Source organism: Rhineura floridana, chromosome 11 (genome assembly GCF_030035675.1).
Source record: "Rhineura floridana isolate rRhiFlo1 chromosome 11, rRhiFlo1.hap2, whole genome shotgun sequence".
NCBI lineage: Eukaryota > Metazoa > Chordata > Lepidosauria > Squamata > Rhineuridae > Rhineura > Rhineura floridana.
The window spans coordinates 10,427,926-10,446,648 of NC_084490.1; the positions used below are offsets into that span (position 1 = coordinate 10,427,926).

Consider the following 18,723-nt stretch of genomic DNA (forward strand, 5'->3'; position numbering starts at 1 on the left):
TTTGTTTCTTTGTCAAGTATATCTCATCCAACTGTAACTATCATTCCATGCATTTATAGTCCTCGAGTAGTTAACTGCTAATGATGTCAACACACTCATAGGGAGGAGAAATTCCAGCAATTCTTTTAAAAGCCTTTCTTATTTTATTTTTAACACCCTAAAAAAATCATATCTGAGGGAGATTTCTCCATACTCTCCCCACGAGTCTTCTCCTTGCCCAAAGAACATCATGGTGGATGGGTTGGTCACAGGGAGGACTGGTGTGGAAGATATCAGCTATTACATTTATAGGCCCAGTTACTCCTCCATGTCCAGACTCAGTGAGAACAAAATTCTGGACTAGGGAGGACTTTGGCCTTATCCAGCAGGTCTCTGCTTACATGAATCTTTGCAGCATGAAATTTTATCCTTTGTTTCTGATTATAACAATTCAGTAACAGCCAAACATTACAGGTATAGCCTACATAGCTGGCAAATACTTCCACACAATACTCCATGTCATGCCATGGCGGTAGGCAGAGAGATTATTAACCAGGCTTTAGGAAGCTGGTACTGAAATAATATGAGCTAGGTCAAATTGTGTGGAATGAAGATTGTATTAGCTTGCTGTTTTCTGAACAATGGGATTTTGTTTCCCAACTGCCCTGCTCTGAATTGCTCCACCATCTCAAGTAATCCATACTTGCCTGAGACAATGATCTGGAAAAAAATAATGGCAAGGAACGGAATGGGATTTAATGACAGATTAATTTATCTGCACCAGTTACGCTTGATTTCCCCCCCTTTTTATTAGCTGCTCCCTGCTATTCAACTCAGGCCTCAGCAAAATGACATAGCATTTGGGGGAAAAGATACACACCAGTAGCCCAGAACTGGAGGCCAAGATGGAGAAGATCTCTACTGCCACCATGTATTTCCCCTTCGTACTTAGGTAGGTGGGAACAAAGGACAGCCACACACTGCAAAAAAGCAACATGCTGAAGGTGATAAACTTGGCTTCATTAAAACTATCAGGCAACTTCCTAGCGAGGAAAGCCACAGTGAAGCTGATGATGGCCAAGAGACCCATAAATCCAAGGACACAATAAAACATGATGGTTGAACCTTCATTGCATTCTAGTATCATTTCTTCAGTCATTGAGTGCATATCGAAGTCTGGAAATGGTGGAGAAATTGCCAGCCACACTATACAAATTGTGGCTTGAATAAGAGAGCATGAAAGAACAATGGAGCTGGACAATCGTTTGCCCACCCATCTCCTTATGCTGGAGCCTGGCTTGGTAGCCATGAAAGCGAGAACCACAATCGTGGTTTTGGCCAGTATGCAAGAGACTGCCACTGAGAAGATCATACCAAAGGCAGTTTGACGAAGGAGGCATGTCACCATCTCCGGTTGGCCAATAAATAGCAAAGCACAAAGGAAGGAAAACAGGAGGGAGATGAGGAGCATGTAGGTGAGGTTCCGGTTATTTGCTTTGACTATAGGAGTCTCCTTGTGCTTAATGAAGATTCCAAACACCGAGGCTGTGATTACTGAAAAGGATAGAGCTGCAGTAGCCAAAAGGATTCCCAAAGGTTCTTCATAAGACAAAAAGGTTATAACTTTTTGAATACACCCATCATGGTTGTTGTTTGGATACTGATCTCCAGGACATTCAAAACAGGCATCCATGTCTGAAAAAGAAAAGCTGAGCTCAATGACATGGAAACCCCCTGTATTGTGCCTGGAACCAAGCTGAAAAATTAGAAAGCTCTGGGTGATGGTTGTTTGGTCAATATCCAAAAGACATACAGTATCTGTAGCTGTCTCAAGTCACTCTATGTAATAGAAACCATATTCAGATACTATCTACAGTGCCATGAAAAAGTATTTGTCCCATCTGATTTTCTGCATATGGTTACATAAAAGAATATTATCACATCTTTAATGAAACCTAATATTAGGGAAAAGGGAACCTGACAAAGAAATAACAAAAATGTTTGATATGCCCCCGTGTGGAAAAGTAATTGTCTCCTTAGACTCAAAACCTGGTTACATCACCTTGAGCAGCAATGACTGAAACCAAATGCTTCTTGTAGTTCTTGCTCAGTCTCTCACAGCTCTGTGGTGGAATTTCGGCCCACTTCCATGCAGAACTGCTTTAACTCAGTGACATTTGTGGGGTTTTGAGCATGAACTGTGCCTTTCAGATCCTGCCACAACACTTCAGTGGGGTTTAGTTCTGGAATTTGACTAGGCCATTCCAAAACTTTAAATTTCTTGTTCCTCAACCATTCTGATGTAGACTTGCTTGTGATTTCAGATCATTGTCTTGCTGCATGACCCAGCCGCGCTTCAACTTCAGCTGACAGATGGATGGCTTGACATTCTCCTGTAGAATTCTCTGATACAAAGCAGAATTAATGGTTCCTTCAATGATGGCATTGTCCATGTCCTGATGCAGCAAAGCATCCCCACACCATGACTCTGCCACCACCATGCTTGACTGTTGGTATGAGGTTCTTCATATGGAATGCAGTGTTTGGTTTTTGCCAAGCATAACAGGGCCCATGTTGCCCCAAAAGTTCCATCTTTGACTCATCTGTCCATGGAACGTTGTTTGCAAAAAAGCACCTGGACGATCGTCAAGAGTTCTGGAACAATGGATGGAACTTTTTGGGCAATGTGGGCCCTGTTAACCTGTGTGCTGGCAACTTTAATCTGATGGCAAGGGCCAAAGTTAGTCAGATTTGTATTAGGCAGGGCTGGCCCAAAGCAGGCCTGCTTGTTTACCAAGGTATTCAAACGTCTGGCCCTAATAACCCCTTTCATTGGGTTGTTAATAGGGGGACAATTACTTTTCACACAGGGACATTGGGTGTTCCCTAACTTTCTTTAATAAATAAATGAAATATGTATCAACATTTTGTGTTGTTTGTTCACTCAGCTCCCCTTTCCCCTAATATTAGGTTTGGTTCAAATCTAATAACGTTCAGTGCCAAAAATATGCAACCATGCAGAAAATCAGACAGGGGGCAAATACTTTTTCATGGCACTGTTAAGTGCAATTCAGGCCTTACTTTCAATATAAAGAAGAAAAGTTAATAGCTAGCAATGAAGATGTTTTATCTCCCTGGAGAAAATATGACTTTTCTCACCTACCAAGTTTACAACTACTTCCAGAATTTTCCAGTCCACTTAAAACAGATACACACAAACACACATACACACACACAACACACACACACACACACACAGAGAGAGAGTGAAATTAGGTACTGTATAAAAGAACACACAGCTATCAGTGGTAATATCAGAATATCCTCTTATCAACCAAATAATGCCAATCGTATTTCAACATTAAGAAAATGTGTTTCTAATGTGCACCTACTGGATCATAATTTATATGTTTTATAAATAATATATTCTACCTTTCTGGTTGGAAATCTTCCCTTCTGGACATGGGAGGCAATCATAGCAGCAAAATGGTTTCCCTTCTTTCTTGGTCCGACTATAACCTAAAAGGCAGTTCTCATTACAGATGGAGATGGGCTGTGCCTATACATAAATTAATAATAGTAATAATAATAATATCCACAAATATGAAATTTATCACTTTATTGTGGAATGATGACATTATTTTCAGAGAGAACTTTTTAATGCAACCTCCTACCAGACTAGTTGTGGTCTTGAATATTTGAAACTGGCAAATATATAAGATCTTAAGATCAACCACAGGGTGCGTGGGTCTTGGCCTATTGATAAGTTCTATTACAACCACCTTCCATTCAGTTGCCATAGAGTAATCAAACATTTCTGGTGTGATAAAGCTTAGTCCAGTGCTTTATAAATGTAAAACATATTCATTTGTTGTGTGGGAGATACAAATACTGTTCCTGTAGCAGACGTTCCTAGAGAAGCCATTCCTGACAGCAAGTTCCACTTTACTTGGATGACAGAGACATGGTATGGAATGGGGCATCATGAGGAGATTAGCATGAGTTTGTGAAATCATTTTCCGAAATGGCTACTGCCTATCCTGCAGTAGCATCTGTCCCATGAACCATGACACATACATCCAAAATAAAAACATAAAGAATACATGTTTGGTTGTTTCCATAAAATAATCGAATATATATAAGAATAAGAATAATGATGTCATTAATAGTTAAAATATGTGGAAAGGACTACTTAACTGAGTGTATACACCCCAAAATATGATTTAGGCTATTATTCTTCAACCTCGGGTCTCCAGATATTGTTGGATTACAACTCCTATCACCCCTAACCATTAGCTAAGCTGACTGAGGATGATGGGAGTTGTTGTGCAACAACATGTGGGGGCCTAAAGTTGAAGAGCACTTGTTTAGGCCCCCACAAATGATATATCCAGTGTCTTTTATGAGACGACACTGCATTAAATATAGCCAATGTTTCATCTGGGCATAGAACACTGTCCAAGACATCCTTTTTTATTTTTATTTTTTTATTATTAAATTTGTTAGTCCTTATACCAATAACAACCTAAATACCTATGTAGAAGAGAATAATGTGCTGGAGTATATGCCCCAAAATTGTCCTTTGGCAATCACAAATGATATTCACACACTTCCAGGATAGTGACATCTATAAGAAAACATTAAATAGCATCTGATCCGCTACTGGGCTGTTACGCTATAATAGCCCCAAATATGTAGAAAATGATAAGGAATGAGAGGGTGCATACCACAAGAAGATGTGTAACAACACGTATCATACACCTGCACCACCACCATTTTTACAAAATGACAGCCAATTGTTTATGGTTCACTGCTTTGTTTTGATCCAATGTGTAAGTGAGTCAATGAGAGGAAAGTCTACTGTTCTTTGCTTATGTCAGATGGAATAGAAAAAAATATAGTATGGTGAGTAGGATATCACAATAATAATTATCACATTTGGAACTTCAGAGGAGAAATTCTACTATCCTAGAGATGATAAACATAATTGCATAAGAGTCTGCTGGATCAGGCCACTGACCCATCTAGTCCAGGATCCTTTTCTCACAGTGACAAAGGAGATGCCTATGGAAGAATGCAGAAAGGACCTGAGCTCAGCAGCACTCCCCCCTCCCCCACTTACTGAGTCTCAGCATCTGATATTCAAAAGCATACTTCTGACACTGGAGGCAGAATTTAGCCACCATGGTTGGGAGGCATGGATAGTCTTATACTCAATGAGTTAGTCTCTTTTAAAGCTGTCCAAATTGGTGCCCATCCCTGCCTCTTGCATGAGTGAATTCCATAGTTTAACTATGGGTGTTGTGAAGAAGTACTACTGTCCTGAACCTTTTAACATTTAGCTTCATTGGATATCGCCAAGTTCTATGCTATGGGTGAGGGAGAAAAACATTTCTCTGTCTGCTTTTGTAACGCTATGCACGATTCTGTGCCCTTGTATCATGGTTTTCCATGAAAGGCAGTGTTGGAAAAAAACACCAAATGAAAACAGTTAACCTATTTTTGAAGATTGAGGAGTTACTTGAATAACCTGGGCATGGACCTTACCTGGTTGAACTTTCTGGGCCACACAATATCATCATCCTGAAGAGAGAGGCTCTTGTCTAGGGGGACCTTTGAGTTCTGTCTTCCAACTTTTTTCCTAAGAAAGGACTCGTTTTGGAATATTACCCAGTTGACAATATCAAATCCAGATTCTAATCCTCCATTTTCATCAAAATAAATCTCTTCCTCACCATTGTTGAATGAGGCACTTCTGAGAAACTTGTGGAGCTGAATTGGACAAAAGGAGTATTTGAGGTTATATCTACAACATGACAAAAGTATTTCAGCTAACAGCTCCTTTAAATGATTCATGGAGGATAATTTTAAGAGTAGTAAAATGTCATAAGCATGATATTTAATTATAAACAGAGCAATTCTAACTCCCCTCAGTCATTGCCAGAGCTTTTTGAAGCACCGAAGCCACTGCCACATCCAGAACCTCACCACAAGGTGATGGAAGATGTGGGTAGGAAGATTGGGTCCAATGGCAACCATTGTTCTATATGCGATTGACTCTGCATGCAGCAGATCCTGGCTCACCACTACCCCCAGGCCCCATTTTGGAAATATTCCACTGATATAGAAATGTGGAGAACTGAACTCAAGTTTGGATAAAGATTTGAAGGATGAACAGAAAACATTCACTAACTGGGTGATGTCTGGCATTGCCCAAATTCCACAGTTCCGTAAGTGGCTGACAGTAATTAGAGTTCTAAGTTCTGTCCAAACTCATTTTTCCTGGCTGCTAATACAGAAAGCCAGTGTGGTGTAGTGGTTAAGGTGTTGGACTATGACCTGGGAGACCAGGGTTCCAATCCCCACACAGCCATGAAGCTCACTGGGTGACCTTGGGCCAGTCACTGCCTCTTAGCCTCAGAGGGAGGCAATGGTAAACCCCCTCTGAATACTGCTTACCATGAAAACCCAATAGGGTCGCCCATAAGTCGGAATCAACTTGAAAGGCAAAAAAAAAAAAATACAGAAAGCAGTGCAGCAATGCTGGCAGCTAGTAACAGTGAGGTCAAGGCTGCCAGACGGTAGCAGTTGTTTGGGGAAGGGGCAACTATACTGATTTTGTCACTTCTGAAACATCTGCTTCCTTTCTGACTGCGTAAAGCCACAGATATGAGTTAGATTTCTTTGTTTTCAAACAAATAATGAGAAGGACCAGTACCTTCTCTCTGACTGAATAGGGGTTGCAATTAAGGGCTTACAAGGAGGAACAGTTTTATTTTTTATTCACAATTGCACACTAGCGACATGCATAGATATTTGTTGACCACTCCATTACAGGGAAAGAGAAGCATCTGAAGATTTGGAAAACAAATGCAAATTATGCTGTACTTTGGATCTTGACTGAAGTAAAATCCTTTTTTTTAAGGAAGCAAAACAGAAGGTGTGCTGTTGTGTCCATAGAAATAGTAAGCTGTTTTGCAATGATCTGATGCAGATATTACCTTCCATGGCTGTAGGTCCAGAAGTTCCCATTTCCCTCCATTCACTGTTGTTCTTTTTCTGAAACTGGAGGAATGCAGAGCATGCAAAGCATGTGCCACTGCATAGACTGCACTGTATACACTGTAACTGTGGGCAGTCATGCTCATTTCAAAGACAGACCCCGGAAGGGTCTCCAGATTCTCCTCCCCTGTGCAAAATTCCTCGTAGTTCTTGTCTAAAGAAGGACGGGGGAAAGAACACCTAAATGCTGCTTCCCAGAAAACACTGACAAAGCCATCTTCTTTTTCCCAAGTCAGGTTTCTCATTTGGAGAAATTTCTGGAATCCTGGAAGATTCTTTGAGTGGATTGAAAAGGATAGAGCACCATGAAGGAAAGTTATGTCCCAGCCTCTTTGAAAGGGAAATGATGTGAAGTCCATCTGGGCTGTCATAATCCAGACTTTTAATTTGTTATGCATGGGTATATCCTCCATATCTGCTATCTGGGGTAGCATTCTCAGGGCCACAATGCTATGAATTTCACCATGTACAACCACAACATTGGCAGTGCTTCTCATAACAGTGTTGACTGTTCGAAAACCTTCCTCCACCATTTTATTGAACTCATTGGAAGAGGTTAGCTTTGGAAATCTTTCAATAAAATCAAGGCAAATACCATTCTGGGAAAACATGGAAATAATACTTTGTTCAAAGTACACACTCCCTTGAGAAATCAACCCAATCCACAACCACCTGAAATGCAGAAGCAACTGAAGAATCCCATTTTTTTGGTGAGCCACATCTGGGAACATCCAGTGGAAGAAAGTAGCATAGAATACAGGAAAAGTGCCATAGATGAGCTAAAGATAATAATGATTTAAAGAATGCAAGTTATACCAGTGCAGATATCAAATTCAAATCCAGCTTTCAATTTTTATTAATTTATTACTTATAAACCAGAAGAATCCATTTCCCCCCTTTATGTTAATGTACTGATATTATATTTTTTCATGTGGGAATGATAATATAAATGATGCTAAACTTATTAAATATGCAGTAATGGTAACACTAGTAGAAAAAGCAGTGGAACTTTTTGGCAGTCCAGGACAGGAGGCATTAAATCATTGGGCCTTGGGAACATGAAAAGAAATAAGACCTATATTCTTATATGGTTTTCTAGTATGGTGCTTATGCCTCATCTAGGTGATGGAAGTTACTTGGAGAAATCCACCATATTCAGATTCCAAAGTAGACTAACCAGAACCAAAGAGGCTGGATCACGAGCCAGACTGTATCAGTGGTCCACTTCAGAATCTAAATACCATCAGATTTTATTTCAAGATGGTCTAAAGGTTAAACACTGTCTCCATTCTATACTCCTCCCCTTCAAAAATAGCTTTAAAACTGCACCAGCCTGAGTGGATAGTACGTGCACATAGACCTAGTCCTTCTGGGAATTATGGAATGATATTATATGATGATATTCTGTCTTGAAATAATGTCTTGTTCAACATACACACTCCCTTGAGAAATCAACCCAATCCACAACCACCTGAAATGCAGAAGCAACTGAAGAATCCCATTATGTTGCTGAACCACATGTGGGAACATCCAGTGGAAGAAAGCATCTTTGAATACGGGAAAAGTGCCATAGATGAGCTTAAGATAATGATTTAAAGAATGCAAGTTATAGCAATGAAGATATCAAATTCAAATCCAGCTTTCAGTTCTTATTCAGTTAGCACTTATGAACCAGAAGGATCCATTTTTTCCTCTTAGTGTTAATGTACCACAATTATAAAGTTTTTTGGGGGGAAAGTTGACATAGTGGTTGCTACAGTTATTAAATATGCAGGCAGGTAACAGCAGTAGAAAAGGCAGTGGGCCTTTCTAGCAGTCTGTGACTGAAGGCATTAAGTCATTGGGCCTTGGGAACATGAAAGAAATAGGACGTATACTCTTATGTGGCTTTCTAGTATGGTGCTAATGCCTGGTCTTGGTGATGGAACTTATTTGGAGATATCCACCCTGTTCAGATTCCAAAATGAACTCACCAGACCCAAACTGCCTGGATTGTGGCCCAGACTGGTACCAGTGGTTTACTTCAGAATGGTAAATTCCATCAGATTTTATTATAAGATGGTCTAAAGGTTAAACACTGTCTCCATTCCACACCCCTACCCCTAAAATACAGCTTTTAAACTGCACCAGTCTGGGTGGGTAGTATGTGCAGATAGATCTAGTCCTCCTGGGAATTATGGAATTTGATTATATACTGTCACTTCCAGGGGGAACTATATGTAAAAACAAATGGCCCAAATCAGAAGCTCACCATGACAAGGAACCTTGCACACTAACCATTCAACCTGTAGTTGGCTGGATACACAGTATTGAAGCTGGGTTTTTTTGAGGGGGGAGGTTCCTAATTTTTGTAAAGGTTTGCCATTAAAAATCCTTCTGGAAATAGGATGAGATGGATTTAGTTGCATCCCTTCTGAGAACTGGGATGGCCTATACTCTAGTGGGTCACTCCACCCCTAGGAACATCCAGGAGAAGATATAGAAGGAAGAATTCAAAATCTCTCCTACCATAATAAAAAATGTGCCATTTGCTTGAGCTGATTTTTGACAAAAAATCACCAATTCAGAACACCAATTCACAACAGATAGAACGTGTGACAGAAGAGGAATCTATAGCGCAGTTCCTTCCACATCATTCTAAACCTCAATCTTGTAAGGGTGTGAAGAGCATTGTAATATTCAAAAGTATTTGTATCAAGCATTAAACAAAGTCAAGCAGAGAAAGTTTGCCAGGGCTGAACTACTTCACACACTTCACAAGAATTACATAGGGTGTTGCTTTACACCAAGTCAGAGAATTTGTGCATCTAGCTCAGAATTGTTATCAATAACTCACAGTGGCTGCCTGGGTTTCAAAGAACCTGGGGTCTTCTGCATCCAAAGCATGTGCTCTATCACTGAGCTGTGGCAGTTCACCTACTGTAGAGAACAGAATGTATTTGCATCTCTAAATATGGGGAGGGGGAATTCCCTAATCCCTGAAGCTTCATTCACACATCTTACTTGTGGCATCTTGTAGATATCCAGTACTGTTGCCATATGGGAACAGAATTCAGCGTTAGGTCCCCCAATGACTGCTACTGGAGTGTTCTCAATATCACACTTGTAGTTCAAGATGAGTCTGCCCCGTCTAGAGAGAAGTTCCATTGAGGCAAGATAGATCCAACTTGCACTGAAATGGCCATCATAGATGTGGAAGCCCAGAGTGAGATTGGGTAAGATTTGAGTGTTTTCATTGATTTGGCTGACAGCAAATACCAAGGCCAGGATGTGCTGGTAGAACTGAGTCATTAGCCTGCAATGAAAGCTTCATACTGCATAACAGGACTTCTCTTTTCCCACCTCCCTCCCAGAAAACAACATCCACAAGATTTCAACAGAAATAATATGTATCGGTTGTATCCAATTAAGGTTTACTCAGAGTGGACTCATTTAAGTTAATGATCTAAGCTAGTCATGTCTATAATTTTCAATGTGTCTACCCTGAAAGGGACTAGCATTGAATACAACCCTGTTTTGTCAAATAAGCAATATACATTTCTGGACTGCAAATTAAGAATAGATAAAAAATTGTTCACTCCCAATAGATGATTGCTGCCACATTGTGAGGTTTGAGGGACAGCGGCACATGAGAAGGTCTTTTCACTTATGGTCTTCAGGCAATGGATGGGCTCCCTTCAAGGGACATCTGGAACCACGCTATGCTTTACATTAACAGGTGAAAAGTGAATCATAAATATACATTGAGACCTGGCCAAAAATTTCCTCTTGCTACAAATATGCCTTGTCCTAATTGTTGGCTATAATGATGACACCTTATACTAGTAGAAGCCTCATGTTACAGAATGAATGAATGAATGAATGAATGAATGAATCAATCAATCAATCAATCAATCAATGAAGGGGGGTAGAGGTAACACTAGTAAAGGTAAAGGTGATGATGATGATAAGAATGAAGATAATGGTTGAATGGGAATGTAACCATTGCAAATGTATCACATAGTTCTTGGGAATTTTTAACCCAGTTGCTTACATATGATCATCAGCAGGTCCATGAGATGGATGCTTTTTGAAGCTTGGGGTACTTGAAACAATATAGATCTGAGACATAATGCCAGCAATGATGAGGTCTCCTGAGTGATAATATTTGTGAAGAATAGGAATAGGGTCCCTGATGGCACATTGAGCAATAGGAACATTGCACACAGTCTGAGGTAGCAAAACTAATACCAAAACCAGAAATAGTACCATCTTGAGGAACTGCTTCATTTTTGAGAATACACTACTATTTCAGTATCTCTCAGTACAAAAGCTCCTGTAGAAAACTCCACTGGAATGACCACTCACTCAGCTGATGCAAAATCCAAAGTGCAGCGTAATTACCGGACTAACAGAATGTCGATAACCAAGCTTCAAATGGCCCTTGGTGTATTAATAGCATCATCCAGTCTTGATTCATAGTTTTGCCAGTGGGCACTAGAATTCCCCAGGGACAAGGAGAAGCGTATGTAATTGTGATTTATTTGATAATTACAGGAGGGATAATCACCTGCCCTTGGTTGTACGTTCTCAGTGACATGACAAAAGAAAACATGTTTATCACACTTCTGCCAAAGTCTTTTTAAAATAGTAAGCACTTTATAAGTGATTTATACGAAGAAAAAATATTGAAATTAAAACATTGAAATACATTTACAAATCTGGGGGGTGGGTGGGAAGGGATCTGCAGTCCTTTCTGTTCCATTTTGTTCTTGTAATGTAATTAGAGGCTATTCTTCCCAACATATGGCTTTATTTTAGTCCCAAGTTAAAGAAAGTAAGGTTAGAAAATGACTATAAGACAAAAATAAGCCAAAAAAGGCAACACAGAAAAGTTTATTTTACCCCAAACTGAAATACATTTTTTCTCACCAATACAGAACATTGTTTAGGCTAAGGGTACAATATAAACCTAAGTTCCACTGGGACAAACAACTTGGGATCTGGTGGAACTCTGGTTCACCCACCTGGTTTCCAGCTGAGCCAGGTGATGCCAGTGTAACTCACTCATCCCAGCTCAGCTGGAGATAAGATGGCTTAATTTGCTCATCCTGGCTCAGCCAGCTGAGTTGAGTCTGGCGTAACTTATGCCAGCATGAACACCAGGGGAGGGACAGGGGGGAACAAGAGGATTTATGCTGTATCCTAACTCTACAGTAGGGCCCCGCTTTACAGCGCTTCGCTTTACAGCATTCTGCTAATACAGCGGTTGTGAATTGTAGAAAGGCCCCGCTTTACAATGCTTGTTCCGCTTTTACTGTGGTTTTTTGCCGCCAGGCACCATTTTTGTCAATGTAAGTCAATGGGATCTGCTTTACATCGGTTTTCGCTTTACAGCGGGGGTCCGGAACATAAACCGCTGTATGAGCGGGGCCCTACTGTACTCAGCTCAGTCATGTGATCTGGCAAACCTGCAGGGCTTACACTGGCAAAAAGGGTGATGTTGGTCAAATTCTATTTTACAGACTTGTTTTTCTTCTGCCAAGCTTGGGCTAGCTGAGCTGGCCATAGCCTCACTCTTGAATGCAGTTTGGATCTGGTGTACTTTATGCCAGATTCACTTAAGCCAGTGTTAAATTCCACTGATTTCCATGATTTAGGACTGCTTTCTTAGAAGCATCATCAGATGTATCGATGACCTGGACTCCACCTCTTTTCTTTTTTCATTTGATGAGCTTATAACAATAGCATAGTCAATGAAATCATTAACTGGGATGTTAGCATTCCTGCTTTCATTTTTAATTTCAGTACCACAACTCTGTCATTAAATTAAGGGCTGAATATCTTTCCTGGTGCCATTCACCCCCTGCAAATGTAGCTGTGGGGAAAATATCAGAAATATTTGGGGGGATGGACAAATTTGAATGGAGAAGGAAAAATCCTTCCGGATGAGGTTGGGACTTGCCATTAAATGCAACATAGGAGAGCATTTCTATTGTTTGCAATACACCAATGTGTCAGTCATCTTCCTCCCCATACCAAGAATGCACAGCTTCCATTCAGGCATTCTGTCCCAGATAAGAAAGGAGTGTCATCAGACTGCTAAAGGCAGCCAGGCTTTCTCCTGAAGTAGCAGAAAAGCTTCCTTCCTTCCTTCCTTTTTGGTGCACATTAAAAATAAATAGAGAAGGGGGAAAACTTTCAGTCACAACAACTACAGACATTTCTCCCTGTGTATGAGAATCCTATGTTACAAAGGTTCCCAGATACAGGGACAATTCTAAGTTTCTCAAAATCTCTATCCCTTCTTCCTGATCAGCGAGGGAGGTTGGAGATGGAACAAACAGGAGCAGCAGACAACTTTGGTGTCCTCCATTCAACAACCCTATTTATATTTGTCTAGACTATGTCCTTTGATGTGATCTGACATCTCCAGGTAAGCCTGGTAAAGAAGAAACAAACACCAGCCTGTCTGGAGAGCATCTTCCTGGCCAACGGTCTGACTTGGTATGGCAGCTTCCTAAAATCAGTCATCCCCCCCCCATTTTATCTTTTTTTTGCTGCTTTGCATTTATTTTAATCTTATTGTTGCTCCTTTAAACTGTGTAATTTGAATTGTTTATTTTGTTTGGGTTTTATATCCTTGGTTCCAGACTTGCAGAGCAATCATTAGTAATGATGTCTGGTGTAATTTACACTGACTTAAATTAAGATGGTGAAAAGAATGCCAAATCCAAACCTAGTTCAGAAGAGAGCTACTGCCTGCTGAGCTGCTCCAGGCCTGGTAGGGGGGAAACAAGCCTGTAAAATAGAGTTTGACTTACACTGGCGTAAGTTCAGGCAGGTTTCCAGATCACAAGACTGAGCTGAAAAGTGTTAGGATCCATTGTAAGTCCCCCCTCGGCACCCCACCACCATTCTTTTGAAAAATGCAGAACATGTTTTGGGGGAACTTAATACTGCCTTTTGTTACATTGATCCCAAAATTCATTAGTCTTTTAAGACAGTAGGACAATGGAGACATTTATGGGATGGACAGAATCTTGGAATCACCGCTGGAGTTTCCTAATGCTTTCTGATTGGTTTGGAACAATTGTAGAAAGGAGGAATGTGATGTTATCAGAGCTTGGAAAAAGTTACTTCTTTTTTGAACTACAGCCAGCATGGCCACTGGATTGGGCTGATGGGAGTTGTAGTTCAAAAAAGTAACTTTTCCAACCTCTAGATGTTATGTGGGCAAGGACTCATGAGATTGGTGAAATCATTGTCACATGCTGTAACTGTACTCTGTAAAAGAGCTTGCACACAGTGCCCCGGTGCAGTCCCTCCTAGATGTTTCTGGGAGTCTGACTCTGCATATGCTTGTAGAAAATAAAGGCCTACCTTTTTGCTCCAAGTCTGTGTCTTCCAGTTTATTCAAGGACCCCCAGCAAAAGATCCCAAGGAGAAAAAAATATCCAACAAAACTGTCCTACAGGAGCAAAACAGATAGAGACAAAAAGGCTGCAGAAGTTAAAGGGCACTACTCCTATGATAAATATGATGAATTTCTAAGCTTGCATAAGATATTAGGTCACCATGCTCATTGCTTTATCTTCTATAGGAGATAGTTTCCCAAAAGCACCTGCTGATAAATTGAGCTAATGATACTTTGGTCAGTTCAGTCACAGCTGATCTGTATCACATCTGCTTTGAGCTTGAGTCAGAGCTTTTTAATCTTTTAACAATGATATCCATTTGAACCATTAAGGAAATTACTGGATATACTTTAAAATGTATATGGACCTGACCTGGTTAAATATTCTGGGCCACATAATTGAATCCTCATGAATTGTTACCATTTCATCCATAGATGCCTTTGGACCTATATTTCCAACACTGAATCTATGGAAGGATTGGTTTGGGAATGTAACCCAGTTTAAAACACCATATTCTATTACTATTTCCCCATTTTGATCAAAGGAAACCTTTCCTCCCACACTGTAGAAAATAATATACAAGAAATAATGCTTCTTTGGCTTTTGTAGAATTTGCTTGGCTTAAGGGAAATAAAGACAGTACCGGTGACTTAGTGAACATTCCATAGGCACGTACTTTGCTGTTTACATAAGCTGGCCTGGCTATCTCTTTGTTTGTGTAAACTACCTTGACTCACAAAACCAGTTTTGCAAGTGCTTCTAATGGCACCGAGTGAAGAGACAACGCCTGTCTCAGGAATGTGGCCAAGAGCCAAAAAGACCTTATATGGAAAAGATCGGGAATAAGGAAGTAGGCGGAACAGGCAGTTAATGTATGCATGATGTATGTGGTGCCAAGGGTATAAGACCTGGCTGCGACCAGGGAGGGGCAGACTCGGCTTTGTTCGTTTCTCCACTTGCAAGTGCTTCAATAAAACTCTGGCTTTACTTTTAAGACCGTTTCGTCGTTCCTTGAGTAATATTGAAACCTTGTACTTGGGAGCGGATCCTCGCCTAACAATAAAACAAATATTGTGGGCATTTGTTACAACACTGTTGTTAAAAGAGACACTTCTCAGAAACTGGTGAAGCTAAATTGGAGGGAAGGAAAATGGATTGCATGAGAATGTACAAAAAATGTAAAAGAACAATGTGGTGATATCGGATGTTAAACTTTATTATTATAACATTTATTCTTATTCCCTTGTACCCAGTGGAACACATTTCAATATTGTCTAGGCCAATGGCTAGTACAATAAAAATTCTTCTTCTAGTAACAGAAGTTGTAACAGTAGCACCTCAGTTCTGCACAATGATTTACCAATGTGCATGCCAACTCAGCCCCCTTTAGGATGCACACCTTAACATGGTAAGGGGGTTTGAGAGTGTTGAAGAAGCAGAGAGCAATGCTATCAGGAGTCTAGACCAAGAAGCTAGACTCCTAGCAGGGGCACCCAAGGCGGAATGGTCAAAGCTGAAACACCAGACTAAGAGGCATCCAAACTCAGAGGAAAGCAATGGTAAACCACCTCTGAATACCTCTTACCATGAAAACCCTATGAACAGAGTATCCAAAATCCAACACGAGATAGTGCTGGAAGATGAGACCCCCAGGTCAGCAGGCACTCACCGAGCTACTGGGGAAGAACAAAGGACAAGGACAAGTAGCACTGTGACTGACACAGCTGGGTCAAAGCCGAAAGGAAGCCCAGAGGCTGATGAGCATAGATGCGAAAGGAGAGTCTGGAGTTGTACAGATGCTCTTGGAGGTCACTGATTCATAGGGTCGCCACAAGTCATAATCAACTTGAAAGCACATAACAACAACAAAATGCCAACTCAGACAGTATTGCAAACCAAAAGATGTGATGAGACCAAGATAGGACCCCAATCACAGGTGTACAGAAGATTAGCATGGAACAGAAATGAGAAGTGGGGGTCAGAAGGCTGCCTTGTACATAGCCAAATTTTAGCCCCTGTCACTAGAACTACCACATGACTACTTTCATAGCATCATAGCACTTTAACAGATCTGCTAAAAGCATTATGGATCCATGTTTCACCCCATATTGTTGATTGATTGATTGCGATATTATTATTTTTGAAAAATGTTAATTCAGAGCAGAAGAGCCAGCTTTGCACAAATTATAATTTTCCACAGTGGCAGTGTGGAAGGAAAAAAAACTTTCCAGGCAACAGATTGTGCTCCAAAGGACAGAGTTTATTGATCAATAACAAAGGAAAACCAGTAGTGCTAGTGGGAGAGCCAGTTCTCATGAACGTCACTCTGCCAATACCAGATGATACACAGCATTTTATAATAATCAATACGTCATACATACACTGCACCTTGTGACCTCCTTATGCCAATCCATACCCTGGTACCCTCCTCTTGGGGTGGACATTTGGCACATGTATATCCCATCCATGTGAAGAAGGGGAACAGGAGAAGAACTTTGCACATTCTTGACCCATATTATGACATCCCACAAGGTACAACAGAAGATAGCTAGAAACAGTTCTGAAAAGCTTCAAACTAATTCCAGTACATAATTATAAATGCAACTTCTCTCAAACAAACATTCTTTGGTACTTTGTTCCTCTTTTAGTACAATGTTACCCTGACATTGGATTCAGGAAACGCGCCAACCACAAACTACCGGTTTGCTTAACAAATGGATACAAAGGCATCTAAATGAATGTGCTTCCTCTTTTACTATGTTTTCTTTGCAGTTTCAGCAGGAAAAAAGAGAAACATTTCTAATATAAAGGAAGTCATCTTCAAACCTACTTTTGAAATTCACAGGTCTTGGCAGAAGCTCTACTTGAAGCCTATTCATTCTCACATACTCAGTGTTGTGAGCCTCAGGGTAGTGGTGATGCACATAGATATCCCTCAACAGAATAAGTGCCAGTGAGGAAGAGCTATTATTAAGGAGACAGCTCAAGATGCTGAACAAAGGGATGTTGCCCAAAAGATTTGAGATGTGAGGAAAATTCTCCAGTTTTTCAGAATAACAGGGGCCCACATTGGATAGGGAGTTTAATAAGTGTTTTAGCCAGTAACAAATACTCAAGAACAGTAATCAATACATTGACGTGTTGGAGTGTAACACCTATTTATTGATATAATATTAATTGATACAAGGCTACAAATACAGTAATGATGAATGATCAAAATAAGGAAATCTGCTTTTATTTATTTATTTAATAAATTTATCTCCCACCCTTCCTTCCAGAAGGAGCCCAGGACAGCAAACAGGGACAAAACTTTAAAAACATATAAAAACATCCTAAGAACAAAACATCCTAAAAACAAAACATCTTAAAAACATATTTTTAAAAAATGTTAAAAACATCTTAAAAAGCGATTCCAACACAAATACAGACTGTTCCATTCCAATCCTTAAACCACACTTAAAAAAAATATATCAATAGCCCTTGCACAGCCTGCGCTCTTGTAATGTGGAAAGAATGGCAAAGAAAACTGGCACCCATCATTTCCCCTCTATAGTTCACCACTCTGCCTTCTATAGTAAAGGCCCAGGCAATTCAAACAATGGGAAGGTAAGCAATTTTATTGGCTATGTGACTTCTGCAGACAAAATAAACCCATTACGAAAGTGCAACTGAGGTTGGAATTAGCAGGTATAACTGCTTTTAAAAATATTTTTCCTCTGAGGTGGAATAAATGTATTAATGTATACACCATTTCAAAAGGGTGGCAGTTTTCAAAAGCTGGAAGATGGGCATATATATATATATATATAATAGTCCAATAAAGGATACACTGAAGATTTGGCTAAAAACTGGAATGTATGTTGTGTCACTGATTACAAGCATATTACTTGTGCTCAGAGGTGTCATAGCATATTTACATGTCCAGGACTCAACCTCTTTTTGTACCATGGGTAAAGTACCTTATTTATGCTAAGAGGCATCAAAAAGCATTTTGAGTGACCTGGACTCACCTCTTCTTTTTTTCTAGAGGTCATAACAGTAGCACATTCAGTGATCAAGCATGGACTGGGATACTGTTATTCTCATTTTCATTTCATTTATTGACGTAACTCTGGTCCCATCTGCACTACTCATTTAAAGTGTATCATACCACTTTGAATAGTCACCCCCAAAGAATCATGGGAGATGTCGCTTGTTAAGGGTGCTGAGAGTAGTTAAGAGACCTTTGTTCCCCTTATACAGCTATGATTTCCAGAGTGGTTTAAAAGGCAATCCTGCTTCCCTG

General features: G+C 40.2%; 1 protein-coding gene across 1 annotated transcript; it reads right to left on the reverse strand.

Annotated features, from left to right (window-relative positions):
• Positions 1-763: 763 nt before the first annotated feature.
• LOC133367320 (vomeronasal type-2 receptor 26-like) lies at positions 764-11,292 on the reverse strand. The gene is made up of 6 exons (XM_061591421.1): positions 11,073-11,292; positions 10,045-10,220; positions 6,981-7,820; positions 5,527-5,751; positions 3,412-3,538; positions 764-1,674 (listed from the first exon to the last, which is right to left on the reverse strand). The coding sequence occupies exons 1-6, from the start codon at positions 11,290-11,292 to the stop codon at positions 764-766; spliced, it is 2,499 nt and encodes an 832-aa protein (XP_061447405.1).
• Positions 11,293-18,723: the final 7,431 nt, after the last annotated feature.

Bases quoted from the DNA above. Each gene is read 5' to 3' on its own strand.
- LOC133367320 (XM_061591421.1), bottom strand. From the start codon at position 11,292: ATGGTACTATTTCTGGTTTTGGTATTAGTTTTGCTACCTCAGACTGTG. The intron at 7,821-10,044 runs GTAAGATGTGTG...TATTATCTTTAG, and splicing joins ATATCTACAAGATGCCACAA to CTCATCTATGGCACTTTTCC. The intron at 3,539-5,526 runs GTAAGGTCCATG...ATTTATGTATAG, and splicing joins GGCCCAGAAAGTTCAACCAG to GCACAGCCCATCTCCATCTG.